The sequence below is a fragment of the Epinephelus fuscoguttatus genome, linkage group LG17, assembly GCF_011397635.1.
Source record: "Epinephelus fuscoguttatus linkage group LG17, E.fuscoguttatus.final_Chr_v1".
Classification (NCBI taxonomy): domain Eukaryota; kingdom Metazoa; phylum Chordata; class Actinopteri; order Perciformes; family Serranidae; genus Epinephelus; species Epinephelus fuscoguttatus.
The window spans coordinates 997501-1014964 of record NC_064768.1 but is presented as its reverse complement, the minus strand read 5'-3'; the positions used below and the strand labels follow the sequence as shown (position 1 = coordinate 1014964).

Here is a 17464-nt window from a genome sequence, read left to right as displayed (position 1 = left end):
GAAACGCGATCATATCTCTCCTGTTTTAGCTTCTCTGCACTGGCTCCCTGTAAAATCCAGAATTGAATTTACAACCCTACTGTTAACTTATAAAGCTCTAAATGGTCACGCTCCGTCATATCTTAGAGAGCTCATAGTGCCATATTATCCCACCAGAACACTGCGCTCTGAGAACGCAGGGTTACTCGTGGTCCCTAAAGTCTCCAAAAGTAGATCAGGAGCCAGAGCCTTTAGCTATCAGGCTCCTCTCCTGTGGAATCATCTTCCTGTTACGGTCCGGGAGGCAGACACCGTCTCCACATTTAAGACTAGACTTAAGACTTTCCTCTTTGATAAAGCTTATAGTTAGGGCTGGCTCAGGCTTGTCCTGTACCAGCCCTTAGTTAGGCTGACTTAGGCCTAGTCTGCCGGAGGACCCCTCTATAATACACCGGGCCCCTTCTCTCCTTCTCTCTCTCTCTCTCTCTCTCTCTCTCTCTCTCTCTGTGTCATATGGATTACTGTTAATTTATCATGTTGATCTGTTCTGTACGACATCTATTGCACGTCTGTCCGTCCTGGAAGAGGGATCCCTCCTCAGTTGCTCTTCCTGAGGTTTCTACCATTTTTTTTCCCCGTTAAAGGGGTTTTTTGGGGAGTTTTTCCTTATCCGCTGCGAGGGTCTTAAGGACAGAGGGATGTCGTATGCTGTAAAGCCCTGTGAGGCAAATTGTGATTTGTGATATTGGGCTTTATAAATAAAATTGATTGATTGATTGATTGAAGAAGAACTTACTTGTTAGCAGCCAGGCTCAATCTCAGAGGTTTACCACCCAATCCCACAGCACCCTGACACTCCTCTAACGCCCGCTTCTGCAGTCGCTCGTCTGGGAACTGAACAAAGCCACAGCCCCTGCAGCAATACACAAGGGTGGGGTTCAAACTGGGGGAAAGCTTAATGAGCTGAACTTAGATGACAGTAGAACCTTCCTAACAAACCAATAGAACTCCAAACAGACTCCTTGCAGTAAAGACTCAAGCCAGAGATGCAATTTACAAATGATCCTAACCTTTGAAGGACAAGAGTGTCCTTATCATTAACTACTGTTATCATTATTCTCAAGGAAACAAAGGTGGAAAGGTGGATCACCAAAAAACAATTTGAATTTTTGAAAGTTGAATATCCAATGACTCCTGTGTTCTACTTATTGCCAAAAATACACAAGCAATTGGTGAACCCTCCGGGCAGACCCATTGTTGCAAGTAAGAACTCATTGTCTGAGCCTTTAAGCCAATTTGTGGACTTTTTCATTAAAGACATTGTGAAGACTTTACCATCATATGTGGCGGATTCCACTGATGTCTTAAAATTACTGACTCACACTACTATGCCTGAAAACTCTTTTCTGGTTACTTTTGATGTTGAAGCCCTTTATACCAACATCCCACATGAAGGTGGCCTAGAAGCCATGGACTTTTACCTGGAACCTAGAAAAGATGTTCTCCCTGCCGGACTGCTGATGATATTGACAGAGTTTATTCTGAAGTCTAATTACTTCATATTTGATAAAAAATATTATTTGCAATCTCAAGGCACGAGTATGGGGTCACCTTTTGCCCCTAACTATGCAAATTTGTATATGGGACTGTGGGAAGACAAGCATATATTTAGTAACAACCCATTTTCTGGTAACATTTTGTTTTTTCGCAGATTTATTGATGATATTGTGATGGGATTTGTAGGCAGTGAAGATGACCTGAAGGCATTCAATGTTTACATTAATGGGACATATCCTAACTTGAAATTCACTGTGGAATATAGTCAAAAAGAGATTCATTTTTTAGATCTATTTATTTCTGTGAATGACAACAGGAGATTGGAGACATCTATCTATCGTAAAAACACTGATAGAAACACTATTTTACATGCTACTAGTTTCCATCCTGACCATCTCATTAAAAACATCCCATACGGGGCAGTTCATAAGGTTGAGAAGAATATGCAGTAATGAAGAGGATTACATCATTAAGACTAAAGAAATGGCTGAACGGTTCAAACAAAGGGGATATGACAAATCCCTTATTGACAGGGCAATTGAGAAGGCTAACGCGAGGAGAGGGATAAATTATTATACCCTCCACCTTCTCAGCATGAAAATGTAAACAGAACCACCTTTGTGTCAGAATATTCTACAGTTTGAGGCAAGTCAAACAAATTATCAATAGACATTGGAAAGTACTAGAATGTGACCCGAGCCTAAACCATCTATCTGCCTCCAGACCTCTATTTTGTTTCAAGAGAGGCAGAAATGTGAGAGACATTGTTGTCAGTTCCATGTATAGTGAACTAAAACAAACCAACTGGCTTTCTCAGCAAGTTTATGGAAATTATAGATGTGGAAAATGTGCACATTGTGCCAATACATTTGATACAAAAACATTTAATCATCCCCATTCCGGAAAGAAATATAATGTAAAAGAATTTATCAATTGTCTTTCCACTCATGTAATTTATGTGCTTATTTGCCCATGTGGCTTGATGTATGTTGGTCAAACAAAGCGTAATCTGAAGTTGAGGATTGCTGAGCACAAAGCGGCAATCAGAAATAATAATTTTGATTACGCCATCGCAAGACATTATAAAGATAAAAATCATGGTTCTACAGCTTCCCTTAGATTCATTGGAATTGAAAGAGTGTTGCCTAATCCGAGAGGGGGGAACATCATTAAGCAGCTCCTGAGAAGGGAAGCGTTTTGGATTAATGAACTGTCTACTGTTGAACCTTTTGGAATGAATGATACAGGATTTGAGTTGTTTTCTTTAACCTGTTTTTGTTTCTTTTTTGCCCTGTAGGATACATAAAAGAAAGCTTAAGAAAACTGTACTGTCCTATGTAAGGAAAGTCGAGCCTGCACTATCTGCGGAGTAGTGAGTAAAGGATAGAATTGCAGGATATATATTATCAATGTATATTATTCATATGGTGCCTCTTTGTAGTAATTCTACCTCTTATCCTCGCTTTGTGTAATATTGTGTAAGTAGACTGGGTTATTCATGCATTGAAATTCTTATGTTTTTAACTTATACCATGGTTGATGCATATTTTTTCAACTTCATGATGTATGTAATTGTATTGTTTTTGTATTTTTTGAGTCTTGCTTAGACAAAGAGGAAAAAAAGAAAAAAAAAAAAAAAAGAGAAAAAAGAAAAAAAGAAAAAACGAAATGGGTCATGTGACCAGCAAGCATTTAAACACACCTGAGAATGCTTAGGTCAGACCTCGTAAGGTGAACCTGATGACGCTAAACGCGAAACGCGTTGTTCCCTTCATTAAATTTCGATAGTAAAGTCCATGTCAGTGTGCGGAGGAATTTTTTTGCATATCTTATGACTCACGTTCCTGCTTCCTACCAGCACCTGACGATCTGTGGCTGTGCAAGGAGATTTCATTGATTCCAGTGGAAATATATATCTTTACCAATGCAGGCCAACATACACTGCTCACAGAGACCAGGACTCGGAGATGCAGTCCTACACACTTCTCTGAGCTTCCAGTTCAGTTACCCAGCCATAGTTTTCATAGTTTTATACAAACGGTGTCTGTCCCCCGACCACCTAAATTATTTAAATCTAAAATTGAACAAAGAGGAGTTGTGCATAACAACCTCATAAAAATTAAAACCTCTTCTGTGACAGAAAGACAAAACAGGAGAATTAAATGCGGACTGTTAAATATCAGGTCTCTATCATCTAAAGCAGTGTTAGTAAACGAATTAATATCAGATAATCATATTGATTTACTCAGTCTCACTGAAACCTGGCTGTGTCCAGATGAATATGTTAGTCTAAATGAATCCACTCCTCCCAGTCATAATAATACCCACATTCCTCGAGGCAGCGGCCGAGGAGGGGGAGTTGCAGCCATTTTTAACTCTAGTCTGTTAATCAGCCCTAAACCTAAACTAGATTATAATTCATTTGAAAGCCTCGTTCTTAGTCTTTTACATCCGACCTGGAAAACCTCAGCCACTTTTATTTGTTATAGTGTACCGTGCTCCTGGCCCGTATTCTGAATTTGTATCTGAATTCTCAGAGTTCTTATCCAGTTTAGTTCTTAAATCAGATAAAGTTATTATTGTAGGCGATTTTAACATTCATGTTGACATTGATAATGACTCCCTTGCTACCGCGTTTATCTCATTATTAGACTCCATTGGCTTCAGTCAGGGTGTACATGAACCCACTCACTGTTTTAACCATACCCTCGATCTAGTTCTGACGTATGGAATTGAAATTGATAATCTAAAAGTCTTTCCACAGAATCCCTCGCTATCGGATCATTATCTGATTACTTTTGATACTTTTGACTTCTTTTTACTCGATGACACGCCACTCAGCAACAGTTACTACACTAGATGTTTATCAGATAGTGCTGTCGCAAAATTTAAGGAAAAGATTACTCCGTCATTAAATTCAATACCAAGTCCCTCAGTAACAGAGGTTTCCTGTACCGACTTTGATCATTTTGTCGATAGTGCTGTAGGCTCGCTGCGAACAACACTTGACTCTGTAGCTCCTAAAAAGAAGTTAAAAAAGCAAAGAAAGTTTGCTCCTTGGTATAACTCTCAAACCCGTAAGTTAAAACAAATATCGCGAAAATTTGAAAGGAATTGGCGATTAAGCAAACTGGAAGAATCTCGTTTAATCTGGACAGACAGTCTCAAAACTTATAAGAGGGGCCTCCGCAATGCCAGAGCAAACTATTACTCAGCATTAATAGAAGACAATAAGAACAACCCCAGGTTTCTTTTCAGCACTGTAGCCAGGCTGACCGAGAGTCAAAGCTCTATTGAGCCTTGTATTCCTTTAGCCCTTAGCAGTTATTTTATGAGCTTTTTTAATGACAAAATTCTAACTATTAGAGGCAAAATTCATGACCTCCTGTCCTCAGATAGTACCTATCTAACCTCAAACAGAGCTGTAAAACCTAATATATATTTAGATTGCTTCTCCCCAATTTCTCTTCAAGAACTGACCGCAGTGATTTCTTCATCTAAATCATCAATGTGTCTCTTAGACCCCATCCCAACTAGGCTCCTTAAGGAGGTCTTTCCTTTAGTTAACACTCATATATTAGGTATGATCAATATATCCTTATTAACAGGCTATGTACCACAGTCTTTTAAGGTAGCTGTAATTAAACCTCTACTAAAAAAAGCCCACCCTGGATCCAGAGGCGTTAGCCAACTATAGACCAATATCTAATCATCCCTTATGTCAAAGATCCTTGAGAAAGTAGTCGCAGACCAGCTGTGTGATTTTCTCCATGATAATAATTTATTTGAGGAATTTCAGTCAGGATTTAGAGTGCATCATAGCACTGAGACAGCACTAGTCAAAATTACAAATGACCTTCTCCTTGCTTCAGACAAAGGACTTGTCTCTGTCCTTGTTTTACTAGATCTTAGTGCGGCGTTTGACACAATTGACCATCAAATTCTACTGCAGAGACTGGATCACTTAATTGGCCTAAAAGGTTCTGTACTGAGCTGGTTTAAATCTTATTTATCTGATCGTTTTCAGTTTGTTCACGTTCATAATGAATCGTCCTTACGTGCAAAGTTTGTTTTGGAGTTCATGAGTTCTGTGCTCGGACCAATCCTATTTACTCTATATATGCTTCCTTTAGGTAACATCATTAGAAATCACTCTATAAATTTCCATTGTTATGTGGATGATACTCAGTTGTATTTATCAATGAAGCCAGAAGAAAGTAATCAATTAACTAAACTCCATAACTGCCTTAAAGACATAAAAACTTGGATGAGCACCAATTTCCTGATGTTAAATTCAGACAAAACTGAAGTTATTGTTCTTGGCCCCAAACAACTCAGAGACTCTTTATCTGATGACATAGTTTCTCTAGATGGCATTGCTCTGGCCTCTAGCACTACCGTAAGAAACCTCGGAGTAATATTTGATCAAGATTTGTCTTTTAATTCTCATTTAAAACAAACCTCACGGACTGCATTTTTTCATCTGCGTAATATTGCGAAAATTAGGCCTATCCTGACCCGAAATGATGCAGAAAAATTGGTCCACGCTTTTGTTACCTCAAGGCTGGATTACTGTAACTCTCTATTATCAGGTAGCTCTAGTAAGTCCTTAAAAACTCTCCAGCTAATTCAGAATGCAGCAGCACGTGTACTAACAGGAACTAAGAAACGAGATCATATTTCTCCTGTTTTAGCTTCTCTGCACTGGCTCCCTGTAAAATCCAGAATTGAATTTACAACCCTACTGTTAACTTATAAAGCTCTAAATGGTCAAGCTCCGTCATATCTTAGAGAGCTCATAGTGCCATATTATCCCACCAGAACACTGCGCTCCGAGAACGCAGGGTTACTCGTGGTCCCTAAAGTCTCCAAAAGTAGATCAGGAGCCAGAGCCTTTTGCTATCAGGCTCCTCTCCTGTGGAATCATCTTCCTGTTACGGTCCGGGAGGCAGACACCGTCTTCACATTTAAGACTAGATTTAAGACTTTCCTCTTTGATAAAGCTTATAGTTAGGGCTGGCTCAGGCTTGCCCTGTACCAGCCCCTAGTTAGGCTGACTTAGGCCTAGTCTGCCAGAGGACCCCCCTATAATACACCGGGCACCTTCTCTCTCTCTCTCTCTCTCTCTCTCTCTCTCTCTCATTCTATTACTGCATCCAGCCATTCTGGATGTCACTAACTCGGCTTCTTCTCCGGAGCCTTTGTGCTCCACTGTCTCTCAGATTAACTCATATCGCAGCGGTGCCTGTACAGCGTGACGTGTGTGGTTGTGCTGCTGCCGTGGTCCTGCCAGATGCCTCCTGCTGCTGCTGCCATCATTAGTCATGCTTCTACTGTTATTATACACATATGACTATTGTCACACATGTATACTGTCAGATATTAATACATACTTTCAACATATTGTACCGCAGTAGCCAGAACTATAATATTATTACTTTCAATAATGTTGTTGTAAGCTACTGTCATTACCTGCATCTCTCTCTCTCTCTCTCTCTCTCTCTCTCTCTCTCTCTCTCTCTCTCTCTCTTTCTCTGTCTCATTGCGTCATGTGGATTACTGTTAATTTGTTATGCTGATCTGTTCTGTACGACATCTACTGCACGTCTGTCCGTCCTGGAAGAGGGATCCCTCCTCAGTTGCTCTTCCTGAGGTTTCTACCGTTTTTTTTCCCTGTTAAAGGGTTTTTTTTGGGGAGTTTTTCCTTATCCGCTGTGAGGGTCATAAGGACAGAGGGATGTCGTATGCTGTAAAGCCCTGTGAGGCAAATTGTGATTTGTGATATTGGGCTTTATAAATAAAATTGATTGATTGAATTGATTGATGGTAGTGTCCTTGTCACTACTGACAGCATGAGGAGGTACCTGCAGCTCAATCTGGTTGCACAGATAGTGCAGCTCTGCCTGGGCCCTATTTCAGAAAGCAAGATTAGTAAAAACTCTGAGTATGCTGAGCCTGAGATGAGGGAAACTCAGAGTTTTCCATTTTACAAAGCCAGTTCAGCGAAACCCTTTGTCAGTTACTATGGCAACTTACTCCATCTAAGCCTGAGACTGATCATGTAGCAGGTAGGAGAAACATGGCGTGGCCTTTTGTGAATGAAGTCGCGGACGTTGAGGCACAGTTTATTCACAGGCTGTTGCGTAAGGGGAAGGTGATTAGACCCAGTTTGGATGTCTCGCCGCAGGAGTGTCTGTATGAAAAACACAATTTCACCTCACACTCTAACATTTATCTTAATCTGTTCCACCCAGATATATCAAATATTACACATTGTGGATTTACATTATCATCGGAGCAAATTTTATGCGTTGCCCTTTGATTCTTCGGCAGCGACAGTTTTCTTTATAACATCGGGGACACTGAACACGTAAGCGGGGCAGCGGTTTGTCAGGCTGTAAGAAAAGCGACTCTGGCTATGAAAGGACTTTTGCCTGTTTTTGTGGATTTCCCTGGGCATAAATCAGAAGTGATTATCAAAGTAATTGCCACGGAGCTTCAGTGGCTTTGTGGAAAGAGCGGGCACTCCGTGATCTGATGCTCAGTCCTTGATGCAGCAGCCAGTGGGTTCAAACACAGCCTGCAGCCTCCCGCGCCTGTTGTTCCCTCTCTCCCGTTAACATGATGCTGTTATGCCAATAAAGACAACAAAAGCCCAAGAAATAATCTTTAAAAAAGAGGAATTCCACAGAACTGCAAGTTTTTCAGTGTTCATAAGAAATAAATCTATGCAGATACATGATGCAATGATTTATGAATACTTTTCATATATTCAAAGATTCTGCGGTGTAATTGGCTCATTTATGAGACTCAACATCCCATTATAGCTCCATCTGAGAATAAATTAACCTCAGCCTACAAAAAACACAGAAAAGTCCAAGGCACTCTCTTTAAATCTATAAAATCAGAAATGTTGTCACGTTTTCTAGAACAGGGATATAAGAACACAAACCTACAGAAAGCATACACTAGAGCCAAGAATCTGGACAGACAAACCCTCCTACAAAGACAGGCCCCAAAACAAACAAAAGATAGAGTGACGTTTGTAACAACATACAGCACAGAAGCAGAAAATGTTAAACATATTATAAAAAGAAATTGGGGCATTATTGAAAGTGATAATACACTTAGTCAAGTTTTCCCTGAACCACCTTTAATCAGTTTCAGGAGGTGCCCCACCCTACAGGATAAACTGGTACACAGCCATCTTAAACCAAACACCCAACAAACATGGTTGGGTATCAAACCTGTAAAACTACTTTTGTCATGTATAGGTTGGAGTGTCCCAGGTGTAAAGTGTTCTACATTGGAAGAACAAAAAGACGTCTTCAAGACAGGTAAGCATAACACAAATATGCCATCCGCACTGGTAATGTTAATTACCCTATGGCAAAACATTATTTGGACATCCATAACAGTAATCCATCCACTTTACAAGCCTTTGGTATTGACCACATTCCATCCTCCACACGCAAAGGTGACAGACTAAAAACACTGAACCAACGGGAAGCTTTTTGGATACACAAATTACAGACTACCAGACATCCTGGCCTTAATGAAGACCTAGATTTTACAGTGTTTCTGTGAATTCATTATTTTTTCTAAGTTGTCAATATTTGTTTGTTTGGACAACCACTGTTATTGTATATATCGCTGCATGTCCCTTTAACTTCTCTGATGATTGTCAATACTGATGATTTTGCCCTTTTTCTTCAGTTTTATCTTATTTTAGGGTGGGTCTTTACAGAGATTGGCTGTTTTTCCACACCCTCTCTGTGTCCACCTGTAGAAGCCACGCCCTTAGGTTAGACTTACACCAATTACAATTTTTTGGGCCGATACCGATTTCCGATTTGAGTGTTTGGATGGCCAATTCCGATTTTGTCAGATTCTGAATTCATTTTTTTCAAACCACTTTACAGCACACTAGATATTGCAATATTTTCTATCTTTGCTTTACAAGAACATTTTAACCAAGATATAACCAGCTTTTCAATAATCATCTCAAACAACCAAACAAAAACAAAGAAACATTTTCCTTTTTGCTCAATTATAACTTCAGGTAGAGTATTAAAATAAATAAGTAAAAAAGGCATACATAAATAAAAGCATAGATAATTAAAATAATAATTCTTGGTGTATAGCATTTGTGGGTAATTTCTTGAATAGATAAAAAAGTAAAAATATGTCCTGTGGAAATTTCACACAGGTCTTCAAAACTTCCTTGCCAGTGAGTGAGCAGACACGCGCATCTTTGGCACGCAGACAGGCGCTTCGTCAGTTTCAAGCGGCACAGTACAGCAGTGAGAGCTCTGCAGTTCAGTTTAAACACGGACAATTAACAATTTTCTCCTTCTCTCTTTTGATGTGTGTGCGTGAATGATTAAGGTGAGAAGCCACCCATGTTTCACTTCCTCACATCGCCCAAACCTTGGGTTGCACATATGCGTGAGTGTGCACTGCTGATGTTACACAATGTCAATCATGCGGCGTGCCCGGAATTTGACTGGTGTTTTAAATCGGCATATTTTAGACTGACCGGCCGGTCGCAGGTCATGGCTGATCACGTGAAAAACAGCCCGACTCCAAGCACTGGTGCAAGTCTAAAATCTCATCTTCAGATGAGAGCAGGTTCACACTGAGCACATGACAGACGTGAAAGCGTAGTGTTGACCAAAATCTCATATCCCGATATAGGTCATTTCATATCCCGATAACCATACTAGGGATGCACCGAATATTCGGTAACCGAATATATTAGGCCGAATATTGCAAAAAAACACACATTCGGTATTCGGTGGAATAAGTGAAAAGCAAGGCTGAATAATAGCGGCGTGTATTGATAACGCAATCAAACAGCGTGCGGTGACGGACGGAGTAAAATGTCAGCAGTGTGGCGATATTTTACTCCGTCCGTCACTGCACTCGCATCTGCGACTAAAAATAGTTTTGTGCCAGCACAATAAATCATTCAGCACACTGTGCAGTACAAATTTCAACCAGCAGCAGAAACGAAAGGTGAATCCCGCCGGTTGTGGGTTGAACGGGGGTCACAGACACTGACAGGAATGTATTCCTGTCAAATACGGCAGCCATAGTGCTCCACGGCGCAAGATAAGGCTTACCGGCGACAGATAAGTCTGTCTCCAATAATGTCCTCTTCTTGGCATCATGACTGCCCAAAAGTACCTGGACAGCCGAGCTGTGGCGGCACATAGGTATGTGGCGTGTCAGAGGAGAAACGAGCCGTTCACATTTCTCTCTTTGTGGCAGGTAACGGTCCACAAACCTCACCGCACTTTAGGGACTGTTCTTTACTTATGGAGGGACTGTTCTTTACTTGTCAGAGGAGGAGGGTGGCTGGTTGATTTTTATTTTATTATTATTATTTTTTTTGATCCCCCCTATGTTAATCACTTATTGATGCTGTTTTTGAAGTATGAAGAAGTCAGTAAGTAATTTATTCCATTGAAATATCATTGATGTATTATAGAAAAGTGATTTATCTTTTTATAAATAACAAAAGGCACATCTGCCTCATTTTCGCTGTGGTATCGTGATACTACTCAGAACCATGATATTTTCACTGGTATCGTACCGTTGTAGGGATGGGTCACGATTTTCGAATTTCGAATGGTCGTTTTATTTTTGAAAAATCGATTTTTTAACGCGACTATTACTATTTGCCGTCTTATTCCCCCCCCCCCCCCCCCTTATTCTGACATGCAATTCAGCTCCTAACCACACGAGGGCAGTCTAGGATTGCTACAGCAGTGTGAGATGGGCTACCAGCTAGTTTGATGCTCTTCTACAAACAGGAGAAACATGCAGAGACGACTACTCGGTGAGGAATGTCCGCAGTCATTCGGGCTTTCATAGTCGAGTGCACTTCCACGTTGTAGTGTCCTGTAAAAATGTCCGTGAAAAATCCCGGCGATGTGAAAAATACATACCGAGCAGTCACCGGTGTGCGCGCACAGGGCTTGCGGCCGCTTTGAGTCTGCGTGGACCTCCGCGGAGTCCATTCCGCCCAAGTATGTTCGGGCCTTTAAAGATGTATGTAGGATGCATATTCTTGGAGGGTCGCACAGAACTCCATGTCATAGCCAACAGAACCCTAACTGCTGTCAGGTAGTGGGGATGAAATCCTCAGAGCAATTTTCAGACCTTATGGGTTCCTCCTGGTGCATGATAAAGCCCAGCCTCAGTGTGTAGGCAGTTCCTGGAAGATGAAGGCATTGATGCCATTGATCGGCATTGTTCCCCTGACCTAATTTCAATTGATCACCTATGGAACGTTATGTATCAGTGTATCTGACGCCACCAAGCACCACCACAGACTGTCCAGGAGCTCACTGATGCCCTGATCCAGGTCTGGTGAAGAGATCCCCCAGAACATCATCCACTGACGCATAGGGTTGGGTACCGTTCATAATTGAACCGATACGGTACCAGTATCTGGAATTCGGTACCGGTACCAAACAGTACCTTATTTCGGTACTTTTTAACCCTATAGGCCCTAGACCTTTTTGGGGTATTTTTACTGCCTTTACTTTTAAGCTCATATCACAGTCATTATAACGGCTACATACACATGCTATATCTTGCTTTTTTCAGGACAATATGGGCTAAGTCCTATTCCATGTCCTACTATGTGCCTGTATTTTATATTAATTTTTATAATCAATGAAAAAAACAAATCTGTGTGACTAAATTCTTACATTTTTAGATGTATCTCACCATATCAAGTTGGAAGAAGACTGCTGCCATATATGAAGAGGGGAGACTCTCTGGAATCTGGCAATATAAGAACCATGATGCTGGGACATTCTGTCACTTCACAGCTGTCCAAAACATGTGGTTTGTGCCAGGCGGACATGATTGCCAGTATTTTTTCATTATTGCAAGAAATTCCATTGACTCATTCACAAGTCAAAAATGTGTTTTATCTGAAAGAAACATGCAATATTTACATCTAAGATAATAGCAAAATAGTCAACCAAGTGCAATGATGTCCTCCAAGATAATATTTGTTTCTCAATTTGACATTTTGGGCATTGGTGGGGGGGCACGTGTCCCCCTAAATGTATATGGTGACTGCGGCTCTGTCAGGCATGCATAGTTAGGCTGCAGTTGTCTGGGTGCGCAAAGGTGAAGTGGCTGGTCTTGTCATACAAGGTTTGAGAAAGTTGAGTGTCAACTGGACAATATGGAAATATTTGCATCTTGAAACCTGGACTACAGTGTGGATAGACAGGGAGAAACACACGCAAGCCTAAGACGTGGTAAGATACGATATTCCTCACTATATGAAGTGACTGATAACAAGATCTGTATAATGGATTGTAAAGAAATTCATCAGGTTTTTATTTTGTAGACAATTGATCTGGATTTATAGCGTAATGGGATGACAGCACAATGATGTGTGTGGTCCTGCGCTTTCATGTGATATGCGTGGCATTTCTGTGCAAGCCTGCGTTTGCGAGTAATCCATCCAACAGTAATGTGTGTGCAAAGCTGTATGAAAGCTCTGTTATACATCATTTTATTGTAACGTTACCAATTTTTTTTCGCTGTGAAAACACTGGATTACCGACAAGTGCTTGACCTTGTCGGAAAGCTACAGTTCTGCTGTTTCCGCTGATATGCGTGGCTCCTCGCTATGACGCACGGTCGCGGAGAAAATCCACAGAGAAGAAGAGTCTGAGGTGCGAGTCATGCGCTCTCGCTCCGCCTCCACCTCAGGTACCGAAATTTGGCACCGATTCATTTTAAGTGAATCTGTACTCGGTAGTACCGACGTGAATCGGCACCAAGTACAAAAAGTACTGAGTTTCAGTACCCAACCCAACTGACGCATCAGGAGCATGCCCAGATGTTGTTGGGAGTGCATACAGGCACGTGGGGGCCATACACACTAAAGTCACATTATGAGAAGCTGTTATAAAATTCACACAAGTTGGATCAGCCTGTGATTTCAATTTTTGACTTTGATTTTTGGTGTGATTTTGAATCCAGCCCTCAGTGGGTTGATTTTGGTTTCTATTGATTGTTATGTTATTTTCTTTTCAACAAATTATACAATGTACATAAGTAAAGATTTTCAAAATGAATAATTTGTTCATCATGATCTCACCATTATCTACTCACTCTCATGCCGAGGGAGGCTCTGGTGAAGTTTTAGAGTCCTCACATCCCTTGCGGAGATCGGCTGGGGGAGCGGCTAGCACACCTAATGGCTGACGGCACCCCAGACTAACGTCCAAGAACACAAAATTGAAACCACAAAATATCTCCAACATGCTCTTCCGTAGTGATCCAAGTGTCCTGCAGCCCCGACATAAAAAGTGTTTCGAAAAACGTCATTTGAACTCGGTTTTTAGCGTCACTGTAGCCTGTAGCTCTGACCGCTTCTCTGTGCTCCGTGCTCACATGTGCGCGCTTGCGCAAGACCAGCGAAAGCACGAGCTTTGCTTACCCATGTTTACATTACGTGACACGTGCACCGCAGGGAGAGACAACAGTAACCACATATCCGAGACCAACGCCATTGTCCGCCTGAACTACGGTAGAAATGAATGACTTACTCCTCTGAAAGCCTGCCATCTGGTCCTGCGGGCCTCTGCCTTTTCTTCCAGTTGATTTTGGGGAAGTAAAAAAAATGTCTCCAGAACACCACGGGTCAGTAGTGCTGAAACTCAGGGTGATCGGTGATGCACGGTCTCTGAAGAGCAGCAGTCTCATCAGTACTGATGTCCAGATTCTCAAGTGCAGGCATCGCCAATTCCCAGTCTGAGCAGCAAAGACTTTCCTCATCCGTTGGCATTGTTTTGCATTTGAAACAACTACACCACCAGGTTTCCAGTGCTCGACTCTGGTATTCTGCGGCTGGCTGATGGTTAGTCTCATGAGCTGCGGTGGCTGCTTCGCCCAGTAGCCTGAGTTCCGCGTCCGTATACTCGGGCTCAAACAAATACGGCTCAACAAAGAAATGCTGTTCCTCCTCAATTTCAAAGTCTTCAGACATGTTGGGCTGTCCTTTGCTAAAAGACCGTACTGCAAATTATCTTTTAGCTACTGTGGTTCCCCAAGATCAACTGGAAGAAAAGGCAGAGGCCCGCAGGACCGAATGGCAGGCTTTCAGAGGAGTAAGTCATTCATTTCTACTGTAGTTCAGGCGGACAATGCCGTTGGTCACGTGTCACGTGATGTAAACACGTGTAAGCAAAGCTCATGCTTTCGTTGGTCTCGCGCAAGCGCACACACGTGAACGCAGAGCACAGAGAAGCAATCAGACCTACAGGCTACAGTGGGGCTAAAAACAGAGTTCATATGACGTTTTTTCCAAATAACTTTTTATGTCGGGGCTGCAGGACACTTGGATCACTACGGATGAGCATGTTGGAGATATTTTGTGGTTTCAATTTTGTGTTCTTGGACGTTAGTCTGGGGCGCCATCAGCCATTAGGTGTGCTAGCCACTCCCCCGCCGATCTCCACAAGGGATGTGAGACTCTAAAACTTCACCAGAGCCTCCCTTGGCATGAGGGTGAGTAGATAATGGCTGAATTTTCATTTTTGGGTGCACTATCCCTTTAAGTGTTCCCTTTATCTTTTTGAGTAGTGTACATTTGTTACATATTTTCCATAACGTGTGGTGTTGTGTTAATACTTACTTGGAGTTGCCCATGCTGTCCAGCACCACTTTTCCACCACGGCAGGAAGGGTAGCGGTTGTAAAAAAACTCATAAAGCATCCCATCATCGACCTCTAGAGTTAGATCTCCCACAAACAGAGAATACATCTGTCTAGAACAAGAGATGAATACTGAGGCTAGATTTGTTTCCAGTGCAGGCACAAATACCTTTGTTTCAATGAAAGGAGGAATTAATGATAATTTGATTATTAAGGAAATATTTTAGAGGAATGATCAGATTTTTTTAAATGGGGTTGTATGGGGTACTCATCCATAGACATTACATTCCAAAAATTAGATGGTGGTTGGCAGGCTCTCAGTCTGGGGGGGGGGGGGACACTGATGTCTCACATTGAAGCTAAGCAGACTACTGCTGTGGCGGGGTCTGCAAATTAAAAGTATTGTAGCCACCCTAAAAAAAAGTCCCACCAAATATCAACTAGAACTGCAAGCAGTTATGAACGGGGTCCAAGCCTCCCCACGCAACTCGGCCTCCACGTCCTATGGAACCCACGATAGTTGGCCCCAAATGACGACGGGCTCGGGCCGAGCGTCAGGACACAGGCCAACGTCTGAGCTGCAGTATTCACCATAATGGGAAGTGCACTGAAAGTACCAAAGGCTGAATGTGTTTATTGCAATAAGTCACGCCCACTTTGACCAGTCATTAGCAAATTTTGCGGCTGGCCTCAGGACTGAACTCACATAATGCATCTCTCTCTCTCTGTGTCTCTCTGTCTCATTGTGACATACAGATTACTGTTAATTTATCATGTTGATCTGTTCTGTACAACATCTACTGCACGTCTGTCCTTCCTGGAAGAGGGATCCCTCCTCAGTTGCTCTTCCTGAGGTGTCAACTGTTTTTTTCCCCCGTTAAAGGGTTTTTTGGGGGGAGTTTTTCCTTATCTGCTGTGAGGGTCCTAAGGACAGAGGGATGTCGTATGCTGTAAAGCCCTGTGAGGCAAACTGTGATTTGTGATATTGGGCTTTATAAATAAAATTGATTGATTGATAATGCTCACCATATTTCGTACAAATCCGATCAACTTTTACGAAGCGTCATATTTCTGGGTTTACAAGCGTCCACTAGTGGCCAATTTGGGCCAAATTTGGCACCAAGCCTCTGAACGACCTCTGGAACAAGTGCGTTAAGTGTCATGTTGATATAATTTAGTCTGACAAAAATATGCAACAATATGTGTATTTTAGCTAGCAAATTATTCTGTCATTAATAATACGCACATTTTTTGACCGGGCAAAATTATTTTGATAACCTTAGATCAGGTCCATTTTGAGAGTTGACGTGCCATGCAGTTTGGACAAAATCTGTAGGAGGAGTCGAAAAAGTAGGTTTTGGACGTGTAGCAACTTAGCGAAGAAAATGTGCGGCGGAAGTGGGCGGGGCCTATGTCAGCAAATCCAGCTCTATTTAGGGAATCAGGGGATATGGCATTAAGGCAAAGCAGTTAAAATACTTTAATATAGCATACAATTAAACTGATATTTGGCGTATTACATACAGTAGGTGTCAGTCGGCACACCCCCAGTTTGGAGAAGCAGGCTGGAGTCGCACATGGAAGCTAAGCAATGTACTGCTGTGGTTGGGGATCAGCAGCAGATTGCAGTTTAACCACCTAAAAAAAAAATCACTAAGTTCCCCATACAACCCCGTTTAAAAAAAATCTGAACTCTCTCTTTACTGTCATCTTCAATATCCTGCTTCTCCATTTTGACTCACCCACTGTCTTGTTTCCCAAAGGTGGCTCGGTTTAATTTGAATCTTGTGGGCTGTGAGAAAAGAAACATTTCAGTCCACCATGCCATTTTCAGACTTGTCCATCAACTGAGATAAGAAAAAAAACACGGCCATTGTATGAACAATCTTTATACCGGATTGGCTCCTGGTAAGGCTTTTCCATTGATTTTGCGGAGACACCTCTCAGCTGTGGCCTCATCTGTCATCTCCACGAAACAGTAACCCAGCGCACCCCTGGGTGATGACACACTGTTTAACGTAGGAATAGAGCAACTCCAAAAAAGACAACTGCTTGTGGATTTAGTTCTTACCCTGTCATCTTGTTGCGTATGATCCGTACATTTATCACCTGCTCTCCCATGGTAGAGAAGGCCCTGGTGATAAACTTCTCATCCATGTAGGCCTCCAGCTATAGAGCAGAAGAAAACAGATTGTAAGAAAAGAGCTCAGGATTGGTGGTGAATGATTAATACA

At 41.8% G+C, this 17464-nt stretch overlaps 1 protein-coding gene across 4 annotated transcripts in view; it reads right to left on the bottom strand.

Annotated features, from left to right (window-relative positions):
• The window catches only part of LOC125904287 (tRNA selenocysteine 1-associated protein 1-like), a 34478-nt gene that overhangs the window by 12452 nt on the left and 4562 nt on the right, over positions 1-17464 (bottom strand). For 2 of the 4 annotated variants that reach the window (XM_049601621.1, XM_049601619.1), the window contains exons 2-6: positions 17302-17399; positions 17125-17239; positions 16973-17022; positions 15212-15343; positions 776-892 (exon numbers count right to left, since the gene is read on the bottom strand). In XM_049601621.1, the coding sequence (XP_049457578.1) occupies positions 776-892; positions 15212-15343; positions 16973-17022; positions 17125-17239; positions 17302-17399 (512 nt within the window). The remainder of the gene's footprint in view (positions 1-775; positions 893-15211; positions 15344-16972; positions 17023-17124; positions 17240-17301; positions 17400-17464) is intronic. The other 2 variants (XM_049601622.1, XM_049601620.1) reach the window with 1 other exon arrangement.